The following is a 27,330-nucleotide window of genomic DNA, read 5'->3' on the forward strand; positions in this document are numbered from 1 at the left end:
TCCAGACCCGCTTCTAGAAAGGTGTATCGACTCTATCTTCGCAAATTTCTAGGTACGAGAGTGAAGACTGCGGCCTTTGACGCCAACTCAGTAATAAAGACGCTTCCGACTGCGAAACGCTTAGCAACCACCGGCTTCCTTCTCCGCTTGGCCACCTCCGAGATCCTCTTCCGGGGCAAGGGGTCGTCCCGCGTCTCCTCCAAGATGGCGAGCGGCGGCAGTGGGGGGGTTTCGGTGCCTGCGCTCTGGAGTGAAGTGAACCGTTATGGCCAAAACGGCGACTTCACGCGCGCTCTCAAAACCGTCAACAAGAGTAAGTGTCCCGGCGGGCGCCGGGGCGGGGGCGGGCCCGGGCCGGTGGGAGGATGCAGCCTCCTTCCGTAGCGCTCGACCACCTCCGAGCAGACAGCGGGAAGGGAGACCCCAGCCGCCCGCCGCTAGGGCCCGAACGCCCAGCGGGCGCGGGTCGCTGTGCCTCCGCTCCCCACGTCCAGCCCTGGGTCCTGGGTGGCTTAGAGCCACGTGTACTTCCGTTTTTACCCCCCACACACACACGCAGAAAGCGAGGGAGGGATTTAAAGAGACCGCAGCCCCCGACGTCTCTTCCAAACTGCTTTCTTATTTTACTCCGTTGTTTTCACGCCTTATTTCGCAAAACCTCCACATTCCCTCCTTTTCGCTTTCCTTATAGCGGAGTGATCAAGACAGTATTGCTGAGGGAGCTTTTTCTCTTGGGCCGCAGCGGGGGGGAGGAACCTGCCTGGGACACGTAATTTGGAAGCTGGCGCTGACAAGGTGGAAGCTGTACAGACTCAGGGTAGAGGGAAGGGCTGGATCTGGATGTCAGGCCTGTCATTCCCACAGATAGAATCCCTCCAGCGTCCTTAGACCAGAAAATGTGTGTGTGAAAGCACTAACATTTGCAATAACGTTGCAAAGACAAATGTTAATCCTGTTTTTTGCCCGGTAACTGATCATTTTGAGTGAACTGTCTTCGGTGTGAGGTTCAACTCATTATATTCTTTTATCCTTTACTGCCTAACTGTAATACGGCCATGCTTTTTAATGTTCTCTGTCGTGCTAAATTCTTTATTGAAGGTGTTGCCTGTATTTGTTAGATATGGAAATGTAATTACCAGGACAGGGTTTGACTGTTGAAAGAAGTAATAACATACATGGTATGTCTGTAACGTACAAGTGTGAATTTTCAGCAAACTATTGCTGGGTTAATGTGAAAAGAAATGATTGTGCCCACAGTGAACTTTTGGTGATTTCAGACATTGAGGAGAATAGCTACTAATGATAATTATTTGATTGTTAAACTTGTTTTGAATTAACTTTGGCCTTTGGTAGGCCTGCAACCAATATTAATCAGCAATGTAGTAAGTATTGTGCAGGAATTGTTTAATCAGCAAGGCCTGTCAGTTCTCCAATATATATTTTCTTAATTGATAGAAATTACTCTGATTCTTAGACTGAGATTTGAATTCCTATAGTTGCCCAGGTGCAAGGGGAGTGATCCTAGCCATTTTGACACTGAACAGATGTTTAGCATTGAAATTTGGGCATCTGACTCCTTCCTTGCACTTCTCTTTAGTTATATTAGCTGAAAAGGGAAATTTTGAATGGTGTTTGGAAATATTGCCAGCAAAACAAATTATGTTTGTATACTTTACAGCTTATAGATTTTTTTCAAAATATTCTCATGTAATTTTTTTAATAACCTTGTAAAATAGGTAATGCTTTCATACTCGTTTTGCAGATCAGAAAGTTGAGATTTGGCAATCAAATGATTTGTCCAAGACCTCAAGGCATTTAGTGACAAGCTTGTACTCAAACCTAAGTCATTTGCTGCCAAGTTTTATGTGAACTTTTTTCTTTCCCTGTGAAGTAATGAAATATGTAGGATATAGCATGCATTGCAAGATGAAAAAGCAGTAGAAAACAACTTCATTCTTGCTTCTTTATCTCACTTTACTTTTTTGGTACATGCATCTTGGGAAGCTATCTCACTGGAAAGTCTACCTTAACTCTCCTTATTGTCACTTCTTAACTTAAAAATAAAGATCAGTCATTTTAAAAAATGTTTTAACTAATCATTTCTGCTGCAATAAAATTGGAAATGTAGCTTCCTGAGATGGGAAATGTGGAAAGGGGATGGATTTAAAAATTGCTTTCCTAAAATTGCTGTCTAGTACTGCAGATCAACAAGGATGATGTAACTGCCCTACACTGTAAAGTTGTGTGCCTTATCCAGAATGGAAGTTTCAAGGAAGCCTTGAATGTCATCAATACTCACACCAAAGTGTTTGCCAAGTAAGTGATTTAATTAGTTGTTTGTGCATGTTTACCATAGCTATAACCATTTCCGTGTTTTTTCCCCCACTATTCAATGACTTTTGACCTTTTTCTTTCCTTCCCCTCTTTTTTCCTTTTGCCTAACAATGGTGCTTCTGAAACTGGAAAGAGCCATGGTAACTTTTGTTCTTTTCTGCCTTAAGGAGCCTTTTCTTTACCCCTGTCTTCCCTTTGAACCATTAAGAAGAAGGGAAACTGGAGGGATGTGGGGCGTAAACAAGAGTCACAAGATTTCTTGGAGGACATAGGGAGAACAACTCAGCAGAAGTTTAATTTTAAAAAAAGAGCAGAGAGGGCAGAACATATAGGGTAGGGATGTATTAGTCGAGGCCTCTAGGATGGTATGGCAGTCTTAGCTGACCTCTGTGCCTACCTCCTTTGAGAATTGTTTAGGTGAGTATGATTTTAGGCCATGATCTTTCAGTGTCAGAGTTCTTTAGCAGCCTTTAGAATATATAGCAGTTTTTTCCAGTCTACTTTTTATTTATTTATTTATTTATTTTTGGCTGCGTTGGGTCTTCATTGCTGCGTGTGGGCTTTCTCTAGTTGCGGCGAGCGGGGGCTACTCTTCGTTGCAGTGCGCCGGCTTCTCATTGCGGTGGCTTGTCTTGTTATGGAGCACAGGCTCTAGGCCCATGAACTCAGTAGTTGTGGCTCGCAGGCTCTAGAGCGCAGGCTCAGTAGTTGTGGCGCACCGGCTTAGTTGCTCGGAGGCATGTGGGATCTTCCTGGACCAGGGCTCGAACCCATGTCCCCTGCATTGGCAGGTGGATTCTTAAACACTGTGCCACCAGTGAAGCCCTACAGCAGTTTTTTATTATTCTTAATCTTTTTCATTTACTTATTTAATTTATCATTTTATGAAACGTGAACTTATAATCTGAATTGGTACTGTAATTTCATTTTTCTTTACAGTTATGCCTGAGCCCCAAAAGAAATGTGTGTTGAAATGAAGGTTGCAGCATATTTATTGTTTAATGTTTATAAGGTACAGAACAGTATATTGTATACTTCCTTTTGTATAAGAAAAGGAGGATATAAGAATTTACATGTGTATTTTTTTGTATTTGCAAAGACAAACAATAAATGGAGAAACAATGAATAAAAATAGTTACTTAGGGCTTCCCTGGTGGCGCAGTGGTTGAGAGTCCGCCTGCCGATGCAGGGGACACGGGTTCGTGCCCCGATCCCGGAAGATCCCACATGCCGCGGAGCGGCTGGGCCCGCGAGCCATGGCCGCGGAGCCTGTGTGTCCGGAGCCTGTGCTCCGCAACGGGAGAGGCCACAGCAGTGAGAGGCCCGCGTACAGCAAAAAAAAAAAAAAAAAATAGTTACTTGTAGGAGGTGAGGGGAACAGAGTAGATTTGAATAACAGTGGGAGTAAAACCCTTTCAGTGTATACCTTTTTGGTTTTTTTTACTTGGGCCAACTGCATGTATTACAGATTAAAAACAAATTTTTAAACTTTATTAAAAATAAAAGGGTAATAAAAGGGGCACTGCTTTCTACTAGTAAACATGTTTATGCTAAAATTCAGTGTTTTGATTTTTGGCCATTTTGTGAGAGAGGGAAATTTTCAAATAATTTTTTGTTAGGTGAATAAAGGATGTTGCCATTTGCTTGATGTTTATTTTTCCTCACAGATTATGGTTGAAACTTCAAAATGTTTCATATGCGACATTAATGTAGATGAATTTTTAAGTCTATGTATGTAAGTAGTGTTTTTGTAGTTGTCTGTTTACCAGTTGTTTGATTACAAGTGCTATGTTCTTTTAAGATTTCTAGTTACTTTTTCTTTGCTAATTATTTGCTTCTTGACAAGTTAGGGTAGCGTTATATGGCTTATCATAGGTTCTTAAATGGATTTAAGAAACTTCTATAACAACCCATTTAAAACAATGTTCAGATTGTCTTTATATCTGAAACAGTTTTTAGCTAATTCAGGATTTCATTCTTATATTTTCGTTTCAAAGGCCAGTGATTCTAATAAGAATATCCATGAAAGCAAGAAAGCCTAGGGAAATGGATGTCATATTTTCTGCCACTTATGAGCTGTCTGATTTTAGACAAGTCGCTAACCTTTGTCATTTGTTGTTAATGGGGATTAAATAATATGTATCAAGTGTGCTTAGAGCAGTGGCTGGCTTATAGTGGGTGCTCTGCAGTGTTAGCTAATAATCAGACATTGGTTTTTCCTTTTTCAGTAACTCTCTTTCCTTCGAGAAGGCATACTGTGAGTACAGGCTGAACAGAATTGAGAATGCCTTGAAGACAATAGAAAGTGCCAACCAGCAGACAGACAAACTAAAGGAGCTTTATGGACAAGTGGTAATTACTGCTTTAAAATCCCTGTTTGACAGTCGTCCTGCGTGAACGTGATTCTACCTATAGCAAGGAGCAGGGATGAGGAACCCCAGCCCATCCTGATGCTCCATAAAACTTGCCACCAAACCAGTTCTTGAGGTTTGAACATATTCCCTCTCCTTGATCTTCATATGAACAATTGCATGTATAGTGTTCTATGAACGAATGACTTCCTAAGGGTAATTGGAAAATTAAGAACTATCCTATGAAATTTGGACTTTTTAGTTGGAAAGATGAAGGCCAGTAAGCTTATATACTTACGCAGTTTTGAAACAGTCTTTTTAGTTTTTAACTGATATTTTATTCTAAGTGTAAAATAAAGAAAATCGTGATGAATAAGAATTTGGATGAATTCAGATGGTTCTTGAAATCCCTGGAAATATCTTATTCTAAAAGAGTTTTGAGACATACAATTAAGCCTAATGTAAAATAGGGTTATTTATGATAAGAGGACAGAAATGTTATATTAGAACTAGCAAAACCCTCTTAAAATTTTTTAAAATGTTAGTTTCGGGCAAATAATGTATTGAATATATTGTCCCCAAAAGGTAGTGTTGGTTTAACAAAGACTTGGGCAAGTTCATGGACTGTAGGTCTATAACGAACTTTTCATGTAAACTGGGTTAGCTTAGGGTAGATTCCAGCATTTTGATATTGATGAAGGGCACCCATCTCTGTCATACATGTAGACTAATTTACCCAGAGTGGCAGTTCTTATCACCCTTTAAGAACAACTTGAATGAAATAAGCAAGAATTATGTTGTGTATACTTGATACTACCCTATACAATAGTTGGTTTCTGGAAAAGAGGAATGAAGTTTCAGTATAATGAACTAGGAAATAGTAAGTCCTTTTGTTAACATCTAATTTTGTTCCTGTTTACTGGGGCTTAGTAAACTTGTGGGAAATTTTTTTCATTGTAAGTCAGATTTAGGTAACGGTTGATTTCTACAGAATGGTTTTCTTTCACAACCCACTTAGACACTTACCTCACCTCAAGATGGGGGTCAGTACAATGGCTTTTCTAACTGAATCATGCCTACAAATATGCAATATAGTAGAGATTCATTGCAAGTAACTTTCGGGAAGTATTAGTAGCATACAGAACTAATTGAAAAAATGTAAAGGAAAAACAATAATTGCCCACGTTATGCTGAGTTAGGTTTCTTACATGGTGGTTCCAAAAAAGGGTTTATATGGTGTTAGGGATGCAACACAATATTTGTCTTCTCTGATTTTTTACTTGCTATTTATCTCTTCAGTTGTACCGATTAGAACGCTATGATGAATGCCTGGCTGTGTATAGAGATCTTGTCCGAAACTCTCAAGATGATTATGATGAGGAGAGAAAAACAAACCTTTCAGCAGTTGTTGCAGCTCAAAGTAACTGGGAGAAAGTAGTTCCAGTGAGTATCTCTGTGTACTTACACAGCCATGACATAATATTCCTGTCTAGTGTTTGACTGGTATTTTGCTCTGTGACAGGAGAACTTGGGTCTCCAAGAAGGCACACACGAACTGTGCTACAATGCTGCATGTGCGCTGATAGGACAAGGCCAGCTGAACCAGGCAATGAAAATCCTGCAAAAAGCTGAAGGTTGGAAGTTTGTTAAAATGATATGTAAATGTAATGTGCATATAACTTTGCAAAGTATTTCCAAAAGTTAAAAAGTTAAAAACTTTGGGAAGTTTTTAAATGGAAATTATTGGTGCAGTGGAAATTTCTCAGAATCCATCTAGCCTTTCTCTTGGGTTCTTGACTCTTATCTCTCCTCTGTTACTATGTTATTCCTAAGCCAGTCTACTTGTCCATTCTCAACCACACCAAACCTTAAGTTTGAGTTTTGAGGAGTAGGTTTTTGAACAACTTACTGTGAATGTTAAATGTAAATTAACTGAGTTAGTAAGCATTCAGTAAATATTATTATCATCATTATTGGTATTAAACAAGTACACAAATATATTAACAATATGGTGTGCCACATTTATGCATTGATAACACTATTCAAGCACATTTTAACTCCACTTAGTATGTTTCTATATACAATATCTGCATGCTTTGAAGCTCTTAATTAAGTGAAAAAGAAAATAATTTATTAGAGAACTTATGTCTGGTCTCAACTCCTGAAACATTTTGACTTTCTTCTCCATACATTTCCCTTGGAAGCTATAAAAGTGATGTTGTAGGGACTGCAATGAATGGTGGGAAGGAAAAATGGTGAAACAGGGTCTGTTTTAGTCTTAAATATTGATGGTTAAAATAAGGGCAGAGGTTAGAGCATCATGAGGAGAAAAATATGTTTAAGAATTATAATTTCTGGATCATACCCAGTATTGACAGTGGTATGGGAGGACATCCTCATATATTGCAGGTATGAATGTAAAAGTAATAGAGGCTTTGCAGTGGGCAGTTTGGTGCTATAGCAGATTTTGAAATTTTCATACCCTTTGATCTAAGAATTTCATTTTTAGAAATTTAAGGAAATAAGGGAATAGTTAGATAACATCCATCCATATATATATATATATATATATATGAATTTAATTGAAGGGCTGTTCATAAGGACAAAAATTTAGAAACATGAGTTTCTGTCCTATTAGAAGACTTTATTATAATCACAGAATAGATTACCATGCAGTCATTAACAATAATCATGTTAAAAATAATAATGTAGATGTAAATGTGTTATAAAGATGTCCACAGTAGGGCCTCCCTGGTGGCGCAGTGGTTGAGAGTCCGCCTGCCGATGCAGGGGATACGGGTTCGTGCCCCGGTCTGGGAGGATCCCATATGCCGCGGAGCGGCTGGGCCCGTGAGCCATGGCCGCTGGGCCTGCGCATCCGGAGCCTGTGCTCCGCAACGGGAGAGGCCACAACAGTGAGAGGCCCGCATACCGCAAAAAAAAAAAAAAAAAAAAAAAGATGTCCACAGTATATTAAATGGGGGAAGGGAGGTTTCAAAATAGTAGACTATCCCACTTTCATTTAAAAATGTAACTGTGCATTTACATTAAAAAAAAATAGCTGAAATGCTTCAGTGGTTATCTTTGGGTGGCAGGATTATTGTCCTTATTTTTATACTTTTCTATAATTGATTTTTTGCAATCAACATTTGTTACATTTATATATTTTAAATTCCCTTAAAAATTTTTTTAACATAGGGATTACAAGTGAAAGAAAATGCCAAAGAGCTAGAGTAATCAAGGATTGATAATAGTTATGTAATATATTTGATGTTAATGATAAATTCCAAATTTGCTTGTTATTAAAATTATCTTAAATCTTCTGCCTAAGAATTTAGTTCTTGTTCTTTGGAACATGAAAGAAACGAGAGTTACCCAGCAATATTAATTTTAAAACCATTTTCTCCTATAGATCTTTGCCGCCGTTCATTATCAGAAGACTCTGTAAGTATTCCACTGTGGTTAAACCCAGATTTTACACTTCTGCTAATATAAATTTGTAGGAGCCTTCTTTGTAGTATTTATTGACTTTTTGAAATGATATTGATTCATTAGATAAGAATCACGGAAACCCTCTTGACCAGTTATTTGATGGACTCTCTTAGGGTGAGAAATTACAATACAAAATTGTATATGCCTTATGCATTTCATTTTAAATTCATATAAATTCATTCTCCTGTTTTAGATGTAGGGCTCAGGTCTTTGAGTAAGGTCCTATTCATAGGAATTCCATGCATATTTCTTACATAAACTATACATAATCCAACAGTCATGATCTCCAGGTTTTTTTTCTTAAGTGTAACAATACTTTAAAGACAGTTGTGAATTAGTTTCATTACAGAGTCCTTTTTTTTTTTCTTCATTTTCTGGCTCATACCTAATTAGATAGTAATTTTCTTTAGGAACTCACCTTTGTCAAATATTTCTGAGCATTCAGCATAGTTTTCATCGAAGCAAGTCTCTTTCCTCATGCATAGTTCTTGTCTTACTACAATACTTAAGTTTTATCATTTCTTTATCAAACACAACTGGCATAATGGGATTGGAAACAAACAAGTCTGACCTCCTGGTCAACATATGCTTACCAGGTGAGAGTAGGAGCGCCTGGTATGGCAAAAAATAGCAGCCTCCTAGCCTTGAGCATTCACTCTACGTGGGCGTCAGTCAACCTCTCCAAAGGAATGGAAAATATAGATTGATCTGGGCTATCAGTTAAGAGAGCTGCTACTTTAATTACAGAATTAGTTTCAGCTTTTGAAGTTCTTTGTACAGTGATAGTTACTACTTAGAATTTTGTAGTCTTTGGATTAGAATTATTTTAGAATGAAGAGTGAAGCATTTTGAAAATGTGTTTCTTATGAGAAAATTGTTTCCAGAATTTAGGGGTATTGTAAAAAGTTGTATGCTGTTTTTCACATTTTTTTTTTTAAGTCTTAGCTTTTTAGAGAATAAAAATTATCAGTGAATGGTATTCCTGAGCTTGTCGCCATGTCCTTCCAGAATTTGTCTTTTTGCCATTCTCATTTAAGCTTCCCTCTTTTGGTAGCTATTCCTAAATTTTAACAAGCTGACTCTACAAGAAAATTCCTGAAAATTCTATGTCTTCTTTAGGATGATATATCTTCTGAATGTTTGGATCACTTGGTTAATATGTGGATCAATTTGGAGAACTTACAGGAAAAAAAAATATTTCTTTTTCTGCTTAGGATGGGACTGAAGAAGACCCACAGGCAGAACTGGCCATCATCCACGGGCAGATGGCCTATATTATGCAGCTTCAGGGTCATACAGAGGAGGCTTTGCAACTTTACAATCAGATAATAAAACTAAAGTAAGTGGGTTATTAAAATGAAGCGTCTTTTATAGGGTATGAGTTTTCTTTTTAAAGGTTTATTCCTTTTTGACTGTTGCTTTTTGTTCGCAGACCAACAGATGTAGCATTGCTAGCTGTGATTGCAAATAACATCATTACAATTAACAAGGTAAGGAATATCCATGGTTTTCTTACACTGTTTTTTGCTGGAAGCATATTACCCCAGCCTTGTTCTAGGATAAGTTTTTCCATGACAGAGTCCAGTTGCAGCAAAATCACAGTGGAGAGTTTTATTTAACTCTCGTAATGATTCTGCAAGGTATATTCAGATAATAAAACTATTTTGTAGTTACATACCCTGGACTTTAAAATCTTACCCTTTTCCCATTGTTTTTTAAAATTATTATTCTATATAATTATTAATATAATATTATTTCCCATTATTATCGTTATATGGAGAATACTTATTAGAGAAATAAGTTGTTTGGACTTTGATTTCTTCATCTAGTAAGTCTGAATATGAGTTTTCCGTATATAGTTTTTCTCTTTCCAGTGGTTTTTATTTTGGGGGAAAGGAGGCATGGACAGGTTCTCTCTCTTTCTCTGCCACCCCGCCCGCAAGCCCTGTGTAAACTATTACAAGCACGTATATAAACAATCCTAAAGAGTACTGTACTAGTCAGATAAACCACCTTTTGGAACATTGTTCTAATAGGAAGATATTTCAAGTTCAGATTTGAACTTCAAGTCAACAGAAAATTAGAAAAGTAACATTTAGTTTCTTTTGATAGGCTATGTGATTTTCCAAGTGCCAGCTTATTTCATCCTCACAATTATCTTTTTAGGTGGCAGTACATGTCTCCAATTTATAGGAATGTAATCTGAGGCTAAAAGGAGTTAAGTGATTTGTATAAGATCACAGCCACTAAGAGGTAGAACTCGGATTCAGATTCTAGTCTCTGACTCCAATGCACTCTCCTTTTAGGCCTGTGTGGTATCTCTCTCCCCCTATAGCAGAAATTCAGAGGGTTCTCAGACATAGGATAATGGCATTGGGGGGTAATAGATATAGGATGTTGTAGGCCATTGGCATGGTTTAGGTTTCCAAAAATTGATGCTGGCATTTGACTCTTAGCAGCAAGATGTACCTGCCTATGTGTATGAACAATTTGAAATGCCAGTGAGGACAAATTGTTTTTATCTGATATATAATTGTGGGGAGGAGAGTATGTGAAGTACTAAATATCTCAATCTAAATGTATTTATACACTGAATTTTTCTTCAGTTAACATTTATTTCTAATTTTTTATTCAGTATGGTGCTGGATGCAATAGGAAATGCAAAAATAAATATGAAACATGGTCTTGATCATTACATAGTATAAAAAAAACTAGTGTTGAAAAAAATTGTGCACATTTAAATTTCTTGTTATATACTTTGTAACTACAGTATTTGGTGAAGGAAGATCTGGGTTGGCTAATTTGAGTAGAGCCATGAAGGAGGGATATGGTTTGAAGGTTAAGCAACAGCATAAGCAAATGACTTATGGAGGGAAAGTGAGAGAGCAAAAGATATGAGGATACATACATGCTGGCTAGTTAAGAAAAAAAAAAAAGGTTACATTGAGTAATAATCAAGGTGTGGGAGATGTTGAAAAATCAAAAATGTTAATAAGTGTCATGGTAGTAAAGTTTAAGAGAAGTCTGACAGTGGCATGCATGGTGAGTTTAAGTACTAAAATAGTGACATAGGGGTACCAACTAGAAATATGGTTTCTTGAGGATTGATTTATATGAAAGCCAGTTTCTTGCTGTACATTTAAAATAATTTCACATTGGTTTAGAGCTTCACAGTAAAAAGTAGAATTTATTTTAGATTTCTTCTTTGCCTCCTTTTAGTCTTTAAACTAGTAGAAGACATGGTTTAAAAAGCACAGTGGTAACACATATTTGCAAATAATATTTAACAAAGTTAGAATACTGTGCACATAGTAGATACTTAGATGCCCTTTTTGTCCTTCTCAGGGTGCAGTGTGACTTAATTGTCTTCCATTCTTATTCCATTCCATTTGCTTATGTATGACAATATGTCAGAGAGGAATAAGTTACTTTCCTCATTTGTCATCTAAATTCTAAAGATAGTTTGTAGAAATTACAAATTTAGGTATCGTTGTAGTCCTAATTTCCACTGTAAGATTTGTGTAGTCCCTTTGTACTTTTCATCAAAAAGCTAAAAAAAGCAATTAATAGTAGAAAGATAAAACCAAACCAAGAAAGCAAGCCAAATTTATATGTACCTTAGGAGCATAGGCACCCCAGCCAGGTAGGTGTATTATCTTCCAAGCTCTCTTGTTGTGTTTACATAAAATAACGAAATGAAAGAGGAATAAGGCCTTGGAGTGTTAAAAGAGTTGAAGTCTGAGATTGCTGTTAATGGTGAATGAACTTTTCTTTGTCAGGACCAAAACGTCTTTGACTCCAAGAAGAAGGTGAAATTAACCAATGCAGAAGGAGTGGAGTTTAAGCTTTCCAAGAAACAACTGCAAGCTATAGAATTTAACAAAGCTTTACTTGCTATGTACACAAACCAGGTAGGCAACAGACCTCTGGTTCCCCTGGCTAAACCTTTTGGAGTATGGCACATGAGGCATAATGGGTGTATCAGTCCAATCTGTTTATGTTTTTGCTTATATTTTGTGTTAGGCTCATGTAGTCTTCAGAAGGTCATGTATCATAGATTTTATCTGTTAAGTAAGTAATTTGCCCAGTTCTTTGTAAAGGTCTGCAGTGGTGGCTTTTAAGAAGAAAACACTATTCACTGCTGTAAATGAGAAAATTCTCTCATTACCTTATTTCTAATTTCTCTGAATTAAAAGAAAAATCATCAAAGATGCTGATCATGATTATACACTTAAGACCCATCTTTTTAGTTTGTGCGTAATCACATCAAGTTATAAATAAGAAGGGCAATTCTGACTCCAATATGTGTAAATTCTAATTAAATTATGATTTTATACTCTTCTAGAGCAGAGGTTTTCAGTGGGGGACTGAGAGGCAGTAACATTTTCATTATTTAGAACTGAGTCAAGTTGTTCCTAAATACTGTAGCAAGAAATACCTGTACATTTTGTTGCTTTGAAGCAAAGGCTGACACTTGATGTGTTCTGGTTTTTTTTAAACAAAATTCTGCAATTTAAGCATCCAAATGAATGTTTAGGACTTATTCTTTCCTAAATGCTTTAAGAACTCATAGCTTACATTCAGTAAATGGAAATATTTTTCTTTCAGGAAAAAATTGAGGATACTGTAAACAACCTCTCTTACCCTAGGTAGTTCTTCACTTACTGTTTTGTTTCAACTGGTTTCCTTCCACCTCCCCATCCTTCTTTTCTTTTTGGTCATTCACTTAATGTTTGATTTAATTAACCAGCTTATTTTTGTGGGGGGGAAATACTGTCTTTTAGGCAGAACAATGTCGCAAAATATCTGCCAGTTTACAGTCCCAAAGTCCTGAGCATCTCCTTCCTGTGTTAATCCAAGCTGCCCAGCTCTGCCGTGAAAAGCAGCACACAAAAGCCATAGAGCTGCTTCAGGTAAAACAATTACTTGCATTTTTAATGAGATGTCAGGTAGTTGTAGCCTTGTTTTATTTTCATTATTATAATAATATACAAGCTTGTAAATTTCATGGGAAAACTAATAGGTAATATACCACTGTACACATGCCAGAGTGTCACTTTAGTTAATTCTTGGGCAGCAGCTTTGTTTTATATAAATTTGCATTAGTAAATGTTTGCTATAAACTCCGAAGAATGCTTTTCATTTGGAGATAGATGTAACACTAGTTAACGGTTTGTTTTAGACTTAAAATACCAGAACATGCTTAGCCCCTTTTTCAACAATGTATTTTCTAGTAAGTCCCAATCCAAAACCTCAAACGATTACAGAGATACTGACTTGGTTTTTAATTAAGCTAAACCAAACATTAAATCACATTCGAATTTCCTGAAGTAGACTACATTGGGAAGTTGGACAGCATAAAATTAGGACCATCCTGAGGGGCAAAGCTGCCAAGCAGGGATCCTCAGTAAGGAGTCGTCATTTTTTTTTTTTGAGTATCTTTCTTTAAAAAAAAGAAAAAGAAAAATCTATGTAGTAATTTTAATTATTATTTCTCTACTGGCGACTTCCTAGAGACTTGACATTATTGCAGTTTCTTTCAGAGCACAATTTTTTTTTTTTTTTTTGGCGGTATGCGAGCCTCTCACTGTTGTGGTCTCTCCTGTTGCAGAGCACAGGCTCCGGACGCGCAGGCTCAGCGGTCATGGTTCACGGGCCTAGCCGCTCCGCGGCATGTGGGATCTTCCCGGACCGGGGCACGAACCCATGTCCCCTGCATCGGCAGGCAGACTCTCAACCACTGTGCCACCAGGGAAGCCCTCAGAGCACAATTTTAAGCAAAGTGGGTGTCGAATAAAATTTTTCCAAATTTAAAATTTTGACCTGAAACCAGAAGTTTAATGTTTCAAAACTGGATTTAAAAATTTAATGAGGGGACTTCCCTGGTGGCGCAGTGATTGAGAGTCTGTGATGGACTCTCACAGTGATGGAGAGATCCTGCACACAGCAACAAAGACCCAATGCAGTCATAAATAAATAAATTAATTAAAAAAAATTTAATGAGGTTGAAATAAGTAATTAGAATATGTGCGCTTAGTTGTGTAAATGTGATTTTTTTTCCCCAACTAAAAAAATTCTAGGAATTTGCAGATCAGCATCCAGAAAACGCTGCTGAAATTAAGCTGACCATGGCACAGCTGAAAATTTCCCAAGGTATTCATGATTATTTCATTATGATTAAAATAATCCTGTTAAAGAAAACATGATTGGAATGATTCTGAAGTAGTTGTGGACTATGTGATTTTTAAAACTTTTTGCATAATAGTGAAGCATAATGCTGTTTCAAATATTAAGCTAGATTGTGTGAACTCCAACAGATTTAGTAATAAGTTAGGAGGCCTTTTCTTGGATTAATTCCTAAATTGTTAGAATGTTTCTCAATCCATGCCTTGAAAGTCTGTAGAAGCATAGAATTCCTCTGTTCTGTACTTGAATTTCCTGTGTACGTCATGTGTAGAAATGCTTATATCTGTCACTTGGTAGTATTTGCATGAATTAAGAGTTACTTTGCTTCCTAGTTTTCAAAATTTCTTAGCCCTTCATTCTTCATTTATACTCTATAACCCATATCTTTGGTAGAGAAGAAGCAAGGAAATTTAATGAGAACTCGTGTTTTTGAATCTTACAGAGAACTGACAATTTTTTGTTTATAGTTTTGAACCAGTGTTGAGTATCTAGAGCTGTGTTGTCCCTATCTGGTAGCCACTATCCATATGTAGCTATTTTTAAATTAAAATTAAACGGAATTTATTTTTTAAAGATTTATTTATTATTTATTTTATTAATTAATTAATTTTTTTTTTTGGCTGTGTTGGGTCTTAGTTGCAGCATGTGGGATCCTTCATTGCAGTGCACAGGCTCTTTGCTGTGGTACAGAGGCTTCTCTAGTTGTGGCGTGAGGGGTTTTTCTCTTCTCTAGTTGTGGCACACAGGCTCCAATGCATGTGGGCTCTGAGTTGTGGTGTGCGGGTTCCAGAGGGTGTGGGCTCTGTAGTTTCCAGCACGCAGGCTCTCCAGATGAGGTGCACGAGCTCAGTAGTTGTGGCGCATGGGCTTAGATGCCCTGTGGCGTATGGGATCTTAGTTCCCTGACCAGGGATAGAACCCGCGTCCCCTGCATTGCAAGGTGGATTCCTTACCATTGGACCACTAGGGAAGTCCCAAAATTAAACTAAATTTAAAGTTCAGTTCCTCAGTTGTGCTGGCTACATTTCAGAAGTTTCATTGCCACATGTGGGTAGTTGGACAGCATAGATAGAGGATGTTTCCATCATCACAGAAAGTTCCATCAGACAGCTCTGGTGTAGACCATACATTCTCAGTGGGGGTGATCACTGGTTTGGTGCACAGGATTGAAAAAAATCTTAGATATTGTGATGGCTAAAATGAAAAGTTCATGGGTAGAGGGGAGAGGAGTTGGCAATTAGGAAAAATCAATGTCTAAAAAGGCACCTCAGTGGGATAGTAATGAAAATCAGGTTGAGACCTGATAGCTACCCTATTTTCACATTTCTTATCTTCCTCCTTTGTTTCTTTTTCCTTTTCCCATCTCTCTTTCTTCTTTTTCTTGCTTTCCTCTGTATCTTGTTTCCTCATCCAGTTTTCAGTTTATTTCTGTGAGGATTATTTATCATACTAATATTACTGAGAATGAGTCTGTCATGGTTATTGTTTCGTTTTGTCTTTAAAGACTTTGGAAGGTTTGTTATTGAGGTTTGCAATGAGTAGAAAATCAGACTTTAACATTGTAGGAAACTATCCATTGCACTCATATCTACAGTAACAATTTCAAGGCCTTTAGGGAAGGACTCCACCTTTAAGTTACACTCTGAAAAGGGAGAAGCAGAACTCAAAAGATTGGAAAGCTGGGAGACTTCTTTTCTGGTAGCAGCTCTGCCATTAACTTTGTGGGCATAAGCAAGATACATTGTTTCTTTAGGATTTAATTTCCTTTGTTTGTAAAATGAATAAATAGAATACATATTCCCAAGATCCCAAAGCTTGAGTGTTTAGAGATGTTACCAAATATGACTCTTAAATTTTTTATCTTTTTTTTTCCTCTGTGAGATGCTTTCTTCAATGTGATGCTGATTTTGTTTTTATTCTATTAAGGTAATATTTCCAAAGCATGTTTGATATTGAGAAGCATAGAGGAGTTAAAGCATAAACCAGGCATGGTGAGTTTATAACTAAAATATTTTAAGACTGAAAAAGTAATGGAATTAATAGTTCATTGGTATGTCTGATATTTCTTTGTTTTCACTTTAATTTCTGCTTATTTCTTTATTCAAAATGTAGAAGTTGTAGTTAAAATAATAGCTTTCTGGTGTAAATTTAATTACATTTTATGCTCTGCTTTGCATTGATTTATTATTTAGTCAAATGTGTCAGGAACTGTTTAGGCCTTATATTACCACTTGAAAGCCAACCTTAAATATCCTAAGACATATATAGGGAATTTCTTAGCCTATTATTTTATCATGTCTTCAGTGTGATTTCTTTGAGTTAAAACAATTTGGTAATAATGGCCTACGAATTTAGTTTTTAGTTCTCTGATTATTCAAGCATCACAGGTTTAGATCACTAATATAGCTGTGAGCACATCTGTTTCGAAGTAAAGACATTCTGTAGTGGTGGTATGTACATTATTGTACAGGGACTGTTTCATTTTCCAGCACAGCTTGTTTACAAATGGCACTCAATAAATGTATAATAGTATTATGGTAGTGTTTTCTCTTTTGAAGAATCATACTTTAAGACCGGGCTGTGATTATGTTAGAATCAAATATAATATATGGCTAACAATAATCTTTCATCTAGGTTGTTGGATTTATTGGCATGAAAGTTGTTCAGATATTCCCTGTTTATCCTTTTAATATCTGTAGGACATTTTGTCCCTATTATCTTTTTTTTCTAATTAGTCTAGCCAGAGGTTTGTTAATTTTATTGATTTTTCTCAATGATCTGGCTTTTTGTTTCTGTTTCCTTTTTGTTCTCATCTGGCTATGGCTCCTCCCCCTGTCACTCCACTCCAGTTACATGGGCCTCTTTGCTGTCCCTCCAGCACACTAGGCAAGCTTTCACTGGCTTCATGTAGTGGAGGCCACATGCAAGTTGAGCCTCTCTTGTGTGTGCACCTCAGTGATCATATAAACTAATTTTCTAAGTGCTTCTTCTCAATTTCTGTATTTACCTTGTTGTGTACTGGTAACAAACCATTTGTGAATGAGCTTTAGGGGAGGTATTTTTTTTACAGATAATCACCTTTGTGTTTGGAAAACACCATTGTTGTTCATGGTATTTCTAGTTATGCATTAGCAATTTTTATGATGAATTAGGTACTAGCACAGAGCCTAACAATCTTTATTTGCTGTTTCTTTAACGTTATTCATTTTCAAAAAGTTTATTCTGAGAGGGAAGGAGGAATTCTGTTCACTAATTTATACCTTTGGCTGGGTAGGTGTCTGCATTAGTGACAATGTACAGCCATGAGGAGGATATTGACAGTGCCATTGAGGTCTTCACACAAGCTATCCAGTGGTATCAAAACCATCAGGTAAAAAGATGGAGTAAAATGTTATGAGGGTACATTTTTGCATAAGAATAAAAAGCTGCAGCAGTGAACTCAAAATTAAGAATTGAAACACTTCAACTCACTGTTTAAAAAATGGAATGCTGTTAGACTGTCACTCAGTTTTTAAGTATACCAGATCCAAATAAAGTTATTAGAAGAAAGAAATGGCTACCAAATCAGTTATATTTTCTGAAGCTCCTTCCTGAGTGTATGTATGTGTGTTTGTGTGTGTAATCTCAAGAAATAAGAATATTAATTGTACGTGCTTGTGTATAAGAGAGCTCATCTTTAGTGGCTAGAGAGCCTGTGGATGGTAGTACTTGGTAGAACGGCAGTACATAGAATAATTGTATATCTCTATCTAATAGAAACATCTTCGTTTTTTCCAGTATGGGTCTTTGCATAGGCAATATCCAACTTACAGATATACATACACCAGGGGGCATTAATACTGTTAGCACTATTAGCAGTGAAGAGATATCAGTGTTCTAGGAAGTATCGTGTCAAATTAATGTTTGAGAACTATAGTGACGTAACTTTAAGATTTGGTTATGCAATATTTCTAGTTGTAGACAAGACAATCTAAATAGAGATGGGTTGTATACCAAATGCATAAATTGGTCTTCACTTGTACTAATTTGTCTATCCCTGTGTGTGTGTGTGTGTGTGTGTGTGTGTGTGTGTGTGTGAATTTCTTTTTGTTGTTTCATGCATTCAGTAAAACTTAAGATGAGAAATCTAACAGATAGGTCCATTTTAAAGATCTAATGAATATAACTTCATTGACTTGCTAGATATTTAGCTTAAAACTTTTTTCTTTCTTTATTGAACCTATAGCCCAAATCTCCTGCTCATTTGTCCTTGATAAGAGAAGCTGCAAACTTCAAACTCAAATATGGACGGAAGAAGGAGGCAATTAGTGACCTAGAACAGCTATGGAAGTAAGCTCTGAAAGGTGGAGGTGCAGAAATCCAAGTTTTATTTGATATGAGAGAGTTATTTTGCTTGTTTATGTTACTTTCTCCAGTTTTATAAACTGTTTAGTGACTTTCTTATTTCTTCTTTTAGACAAAATCCAAAAGATATTCACACCCTGGCACAGCTTATTTCTGCTTACTCACTTGTAGATCCTGAGAAGGCAAAAGCGTATCCTTTTGATTGTTCTAGACAGCTCCCAAGTAGTGCAATAAATCCCTTCCCTTACCTGTTTTGACCAGGGCTTTTTTGTTATAAATTTCAACAAACAAAACCCCTCCTCTAACTAGTAAAAGCAAAAATGAGAATTTATTGATCAATGTGCCTGAAAAATACAGTGATAGATCCAAACATATGTATGTGTATATATTGTGTTCCTGAACTCTTGTTCTATCCCAGCCTTAGTAAACACTTGCCTTCATCAGATAGTATGTCTCTAAAAGTAGATGTGGAGGCTCTTGAAAATTCTCCTGGTGCTACGTACATTCGGAAGAAGGGTGGAAAAGTTGCTGGAGATAGTCAACCAAAGGAGCAAGGGTAATGTTTTTCATTGTAACATTCACTAATGCTGATTTTAAGTTATATAAGGAATAAAAAATGCACTCTCGTAAAAATTCCATGTGAATAAAGTTTAAGTCCACTTTGTTTCTTTTCCCTTCTCTTGTGCTGTGCCCAGCTTTTTGTCCTTGTTTCCCCTCCTCCTCCCCACCCACAATTTACCTCTGATACTAATTTAGTGTGTTTACTTCCAGATCTTTTTCTTCGTGTTTGCATACAGAGTTGATGTAGAAATACTTTTCTTAGATTAGATTTTTTTTATATAGAAATGGGATTATATTGTATTTAACTGTCTTTGAATTTTCTTTCATTTAATAAGTCTTTTTTTTTTTTTTTTTTTTTTTTTTCCTTTTTGCGGTATGCGGGCCTCTCACTGTTGTGGCCTCTCCCGTTGCGGAGCACAGGCTCCGGATGCGCAGGCCCAGCGGCCGTGGCTCACGGGCCCAGCCGCTCCGCGGCATATGGGATCCTCCCAGACCGGGGCACGAACCCGTATCCCCTGCATCGGCAGGCGGACTCTCAACCACTGCGCCACCAGGGAGGCCCTAATAAGTCTTTTAGAGATTTTTCCATATTCTCAATGTAGACATATTTTATTCCTTTTATGAGTAGTATTCCGTAGGCTGGATGTGTCTTACTTTATTTACCTGTGAGATATTGATGTACATTTAGTACATCATTTAGAATTCTAGACCAAATTTCAGATAAGGTTTATTTTGCTGATTTGGAGGAAAGTTAGCCAGCTTCAATAACTTATAAGAAGTCAAATTCCAATTCTTTTCTTGTTTTCGTACATTGTCATCTCAAAAATAGCAGAGGCCTACTAAATAAATTGTTTTAAGATTCTATTTTTGACTCGATGAATAGAGAATGGAAGAGATATAGCACTTCCCCAGTTTTGTGATTTTCATAATTTTTCAGTTTTCTCTTTTTTTTGAATGACTTTTGAAATCTAATTTTTCATAATCAAAAATACATATATATCAGCAACAGTATATGATTGACTTCATTATGAACTCTGTTAAAAAGGTATTACCATCCTCTTAATAGATTTTTAAAAGTTAAATAAGAAATTGGAGTCTCAGAGATATTACATTGTTCCACATTTCATTTTATCATGATCCCAATTTCAAGCCTTATCAAGAACTCCAAAATAATGAATTCAAGCCAGGTCTTAGGAGGTTTTCATACAATGTGTATTTAAATATTTTCAGTATTTTTTTTTCCTTTTCCAAAACAGGGCTGGGTAATTAGTAAGAACATACAGTTCTCTTCTAATCTTTTAATCGTCTTTATCTTTTCCATTAGACAATTATTAAGATGTACATTGACTTTAAAGCTTCTCAGTTTCAGCACAGTATTTTCATTAGGCATTATTAATGCCTTTTATTTTATGTTGACTTTTGGATATATAAAAAGGTGTAGTTTCTTTTGAAGTTAACACTATGTGGGTGACAAAAATAAATCATTGTCCTTGCCCTGAAAAGAACTTCAGTCTAGCAGAAGGAAATATACTTAAGCAGTATTTGAAATAAAGGTTGCACGTGCTGTGATAGTGCAAGCATAGAGGAGTACACCAGAGGGAATAGTCAGTCCTTCCTGGGGACGGTGGGAGGTTAGGAGAGGCTTCATGGAGGAGGAGACGGTGTTGACTCTGGAGGAAGATGAGGATGAGATGGGCAAAATGTGAGCAAAGACAAAGAAGTAAGAAATGGCAGAGAGTCTGTGGGAAATTGCAGATATGGCTGTGTAGTATGATTTGTAGGGAGACAATTCAGAAGACTGTTGCATAGTCTGAGTGAGAGATGAAGCTCTAAAGTAAGATGCTGTGTGTTGCATTTCTTATTTTTCAGGGTACCCTAAAAGAACTTCACAATTGAATGACTTGGTAGAATGAAATTTGGGCAGACATTGTTGCTGTCTTATCTTTTTAGTTCACTGTTTCATAGTTCCCGTAGAGGTATATCACATGAGTATATCCAGAGGGATTTTTAAAATGTCTTCCTCTTTTCTACTGTAGCTGTCAGAGTATAGCTGTCAGAGTACTTAATAGTTATTTTGAAGTATTCCCCTGACTTTTTATGCTCTTTCAATACCTTTATTTATTTTTTGTCAGTGTACTTAATAAAGATTTTACTTTCTTAAAAAATTCAATAAACTCACAAGGTTCAAAGCCTGAAAGATTAAAAAAGTACGGTCTTCCTCCCACCCCTGTCTGCCCTCTTCCCACCCAAGGCCACAACCAATGTTACTTGTCTTGTGTATCCTCCCAGAAATATTCTTTGCATGTATGATACCTTTACATGTTCTTCTGGCAAAGAGTTTAAATTATCTGTTTTCTAGTTTTGCCAAGTATAAGGTAACTTAGCACAGAACTATAATAGATTTTTGTGCTTGTACAGATTTCTTACCTTTTTACATAGACTTAATATGTGCCAGTGTAAATGATATCTATTTTCTGAAAACAGTTGTCACCCCTCTTTTCTAAAGCACCTTCCAAAAAGTAACGGTGTTTGAAGCTTGATTAAATTTAACCTGAATTAATATCCCAACTGGTTTATTAGCTTTGGTGAGGTGACGCCAAATCTTAAACACCTTTGTGACAAAGTACCCAGCTCACTCTTTTGCACATGCTTAATGCTCTATAAATATTTTATCACAATGATGATAATGATTTTTCTTCTCTTTATAGACAGGGAGATTTGAAAAAAAAGAAGAAAAAAAAGAAGGGTAAGGCTTTTTTTTTTAATCTTTAGATTTCTTTCTATAAGGTAAAAGCTTGAGTTTGGCCTTACATAGAAATCTTCAGACATAAACTCTCATATCTCTTGAAACTGAGTTTTTGTCTTGACTATAGCTAACATTTACTTAAATTTATAACTTTAAAGAGTGCAATTCTGAAGTTTATGAGTGCCTGAATTCAAATTGTTGCTCTAGTAACATTGCTCTTTCACTGTGACTCTGAACAGGTTAACATACCTTCCTGAGTTTTTCATCTGTAAGATGGAATATGATAGTATATACCTCATAGGATTAAATAAGATACTACATGTAAAGCTCTTAGAACAGTGCCTGGCACACAGTAAGCTCTTCTACATTAGAGTGCTTTTGGCTACAAGTACCGTAGAACTCCGTGAAACTGGCTTAAGAAAATTTACTGTTTATGAAACTGGCAGTGTAGAGGAAGGTTGTATCAGGGTTAGTTTATCCAGTAGTTGTATCTCTTTGTTCTCCTGTACACAAAAATGAATCCCATTAGAGTAATCAGATGTTTGTTGGAAACAGAGCCATATACTTGTCATTTATATCCAGCAGGATGTAAAGAGAGCCTCTGCATTTGGCAAGTCTTTCCCATTAACCTGATTGGGCCAATATAGGTCAGTGTCGAGCCCTGAACCATTAACCAGAGGAATGCCATGCATTGATTGGCTTACGTATTTTAATCCAAGGCAAGAGAGGGTGGAATTACCATGCTTGGCTTCAACTAGTCAGAGGATATCCCTGGAACCACCTACCTGTTGCCAAGTCTTTGGGAAATCTGTGGTATAAATCAGTTTGCTTCTTGATTTTGCTTACTGCAAAATCAAGGATTCAGGTTTCCCAAATCTGCTAAATTTATTACCACTCCTCCATCTGTTTTCCAGCTTCTAGAATTTTACTGAAAATATCTTTTCTCCTATTCTTCCTTTTAATGGGTTTATTACTATTTTAGTGGAGTTTTGGATAGTGCAGAAGCCAATGTTGCATTCACTCCACTGTCTTTACCTACAAGTCTTACTAGTTCTTCACTTTTATCACTGTACTTGGAAACTGGTAAAAACTAAAGTATTTGTTTCATGTTGTTTTATTTATTAGTAATACTGCAAGGAAATAGCTGATAACTATAGGTATCAGTAACCTCCAGTTTCAGTTTCTTTTCTATTTTCGTGGTTTCCAGATGAGTATTTTTTTTAATTTACAAGAGATATGCTCATTATAAAAACAAAAGAAAATAAAAACAAAATAAAGGTAACAGACTTCTGTCATTATAGAATGGCATGAAGAATGGAAAATTCCCTACCCCAAATTCATTCTCCCAGAGATAATTACTTAACTTTTTTTGTATATAGAAACACATACACATTTACATGCTCAATTAATATTTTTGCAAAACTGATATAAGCAAATCAAGATAATTTGTTTTAATCTTCTACTTTAGACTATATTGTGCAGATGTTTTTCCAAATTATTAAATATGTATAGAATTTGCTGTTTTCAAGAATATCACAGAGAGTATTCTTACACATATATAGCTTTGTGACTTAGGAGTTTCTGCAGGATAAATTTCTAAAAGTATAAATTTTGACTGGTACTGCCAATTATTTGCTCTCTACAGAGGCTATACTAGTATATACTTCTGCCATAGTGTTTGAGAGTTGCCCACTATCTCACAAACACTGCATATTACGCTTTTTAATATAGAATTTTTTATCTTTTAATTTTTTTTTTTGCGGGGGGCGCTATGCTGCACAGCTTATGGGATCTCAGTTCCCTGACCAAGGATTGAACCCGGGCCATGGCAGTGAAAGCCTGGAATCCTAACCACTAGGCCACCAGGGAACTCCCCTATCCTTATTATTATTTATTTTTTTTTTTTACGGTACGCGTGCTTCTCACTGTTGTGGCCCCTCCCGCTGCGGAGCACAGGCTCCAGACGCGCAGGCCCAGCGGCCATGGTTCACAGGCCCAGCTGCTCCGCGGCATGCAGGATCCTCCCGGACCAGGGCACAAGCCCGCATCCCCTGCATCGGCAGGCGGACCCTCAACCACTGCACCACCAGGGAAGCCCTATCCTTATTATTTTTAATTAGTGAGGTCATGCATCTTTTCACATGGTTAATGACTTTTATTTTTCTTGGCTTACTCTAATTACAGCTATGCGCATTTTCTTTACATGATTTACCTACTGATTATCAAGAACTCATTCTATATTAAGAATATTAATTCACTCTGTTACATAGTACGCAAATGTGTTCTTGTTTTGTTATTTCTCTTAAAAATTATCTTTTACCAAATGAAAATTTAAATTCTTTTATACAGATACATCTATGAAATCTTTTTATGCCTTCTGAATTTTGTGTCATGCTTAGAAATAAGTCCTTTTTCCCCTGCTAGATTATACAAATGAAACTTTCTCAGATAAGTTTATATCAGTTTTAATGTTATTTATTCCCAGGTTTGGACACAGTGTTTAAACAAACTATCTCGAAAACATTATGGACAGATCTCTCATTTCTTTATCAATTAATTGTTACACAGGAAAACTGCCTAAAAATTACGACCCAAAAGTGACCCCAGATCCAGAAAGATGGCTACCAATGCGTGAACGTTCTTACTACCGAGGAAGAAAGAAGGGTAAAAAGAAGGATCAGATTGGAAAAGGGACCCAGGGAGCAACTGCAGGAGCTTCATCTGAACTGTAAGTCATTGCTTCCCAGTCCTCAGAGCATAGGTTGCTTCTTTCTGAGATTGACTCAGGGTCATCATTAAGAATTTTTGAAATATGTTTTCAGTATGAGAAGTATAGTCAGATATCTTTAATAAATGTTTTGTAATATGCTTATGTAAAGGAAAGAAAACGTGCTGTTTCTGGCTTGGTTGTATTGTAAATACTAGAATTGTAGGATTATATTGCAGATGTTAGGATTACAGTACCTTCAAAAGGAAACTATATACACTGAGTAATTCAACTAACTAAATATCTAGAGAAACAGATATAAATAAATAATTTGACTAGAAAGCAGAATTTAAAATGTTACTAAACCAGTTCTTTCTACATGGTAGGATTATAGGTCGTTAAAAGTTTTTTTCTTTATTTTCTAAGCTTTCTAAAAATTGACATGTACCATCAATTACATTTTTAAAAATTAGAACACAGTAAAAATTTTATTCAAAAGAAAAACGGATAGGGAGTTGGGGAACGCACCTTAAAAGAAAATATGTGTGGGAACTTCCACACAGTCCAGTGGTTAAGACTCCGAGCTCGGAGGCACTGCAGGGGGCACGGGTTCCATCCCTGGTCTGGGAACCAAGATCCCGCATACCAACCCTGATCAGGGAACCAAGATCCCGCATACCGTGTGGCGCGGCCAAAAAAGAAAGAAAGGAAGAAAAAGAAAATGTGTGTGGGAGATTGTGAGAGGTGGAAAGTGAAATCCGTGTACGTACATTTTTATAGCCTTTTCCTTTGTTGAATATATGAATGACCAACACTTTCCTGATCTGATGATTTCAGGGATGCCAGTAAAACTGTGAGCAGCCCACCCACCTCCCCACGACCTGGCAGCGCAGCAACAGCATCTACATCTACAAGTAATATCATACCCCCAAGACACCAGAAACCTGCAGGGGCTCCAGCAACAAAAAAGAAACAGCAACAGAAAAAGAAGAAAGGTGGAAAAGGTGGCTGGTGATTAGGACATTCTTTTGCAGGCTATTTTTAAACTAGTCTCAGTGACACTGGGAACATAATAAAGGTAACACAGCAAGAAGCACAGAGCTGCTCCCTCTCCCATCCCCACATTTTCATAAAATTGTTTTCTTGTGCATCAAACAGAAAAGCATCTTCTTCAAACTCTGCCCAGTCAGACTTGGCCTACTTGTACCACCTTGCTTTGCACAGATGAGGAGGGCTCAGAATAGTTGGGCATTTACCTACTTTGATATCTGTTGCATCCTTTCTCTTTGTGTGCTGATCTGCTGTTTTTTTCAGTTTCACAAACAAGGCATGTTATCCAAGGTTCCCTAGGATATAAACAGAAACTACTTCTGTTTCAACTAGAGTGCAAAGATATTTGTTCTGTCAAGTCCCACTTTAAATTATGTCTTAGGAGGCCTTAGGAGACTGAAAGTGGAGTCTTCTGAGCATTCCAAATATCTGCTTAGAAATAGCATGTAATAAAAAGGGACCTTATCAATACACTGGTATTTTTCAGTTCACTACATGAGTGGCCACAGGAAAACTAAATTAAATGTCTTGATTATTCTGACTGTAAATTCTCTCTGCCATGTGATACTGGAATATGGGATGCTATATATATATAGTAATGAAAAGTATGTGTATGTATATACATATATACACATGTATATAAATTAGGACTTTTTTGTGCCCCCATGTCATTTTCAAATTATGATAACATTATGCTGATTTAGCACTATTAAAGATCTCAAGGGAAAGACATCGATGTTGCAAGAAGTTGACTCTTAGACCCAGTGTTCTGAGGTCAGATGGATTTGACAGAAATCAAAGATTTAAACAGCCCCTATCAAGAGCATGAACATTGACTTCCTACATAGAGAGGAAGTCAATACCAGAGTGCAGGAATAAGCAGTATTAAAGCTTAACAGAACTGTTGGCCCAATTGATAGGTCTCAAATGACTCCTCTTTCTAGTTGGGGGTATGACCACTCACTACCCTTCTCAAAGTAATGAAGTATTGTAGTCAGTGTGTGGTATCAGTGTCGCTCTGTTCTTGCCTTGCTTACGAGTCACCTTCCCATTGACAGGTGTGAGACAGACACACTGGGATGCCTACACTTGTTAGTATTCCTTTTATGCTGCCCAAGATAGCATTCAGTTTAGACTTATGAGTATTTCCTTGTGATCATATTGCTCTGTCCTTGTTAATAAAGTGCTGCTGTGTTTGACTCTGAACATATCTACTGAAACTTCTTCAAAGAGTATTTTTAAAGGCTTTTCTCCTTTACAAGAGTAGGGAATGTGGTGCTGCCTTTCTGTTTAACATAAACTGTGGTAGCATCTAAACAAGAGATCTTCATATATGAATGATTTATTATGGCATTATACTTTTTGAGCTCTCAGAATAGTCTTTTGGTAAGTGACAGATATTTATTCCTTCTGAATATAAACCCCATTACAAAAATAATTGTTAGTAAATTTATGATTTTAGGATTCCATTAAATTTCTGTGGTGAAGGATAATCATTTTTTAGGTTAACTAAGCTACAGAATTTTGGTGAAAATTATCTGCCAATGAAAATTTTGACC

At 36.8% G+C, this 27,330-nt stretch overlaps 1 protein-coding gene across 1 annotated transcript; it reads left to right on the plus strand.

Annotated features, from left to right (window-relative positions):
• SRP72 (signal recognition particle 72) lies at positions 1-26,977 on the plus strand. The gene is made up of 19 exons (XM_082611047.1): positions 1-313; positions 2,196-2,316; positions 4,563-4,686; positions 5,985-6,128; positions 6,208-6,319; positions 8,098-8,129; positions 9,392-9,516; positions 9,610-9,667; positions 11,957-12,088; positions 12,962-13,090; positions 14,258-14,330; positions 16,290-16,354; positions 17,638-17,733; positions 18,589-18,692; positions 18,820-18,897; positions 19,126-19,263; positions 21,977-22,014; positions 24,583-24,742; positions 25,559-26,977. Exons 1-19 carry the CDS (start codon positions 205-207, stop codon positions 25,734-25,736), a joined length of 2,016 nt encoding a protein of 671 aa, XP_082467173.1. The 5' UTR covers positions 1-204; the 3' UTR covers positions 25,737-26,977.
• Positions 26,978-27,330: the final 353 nt, after the last annotated feature.

Source organism: Mesoplodon mirus (genome assembly GCF_964341445.2).
Source record: "Mesoplodon mirus genome assembly, chromosome: 2".
NCBI lineage: Eukaryota > Metazoa > Chordata > Mammalia > Artiodactyla > Ziphiidae > Mesoplodon > Mesoplodon mirus.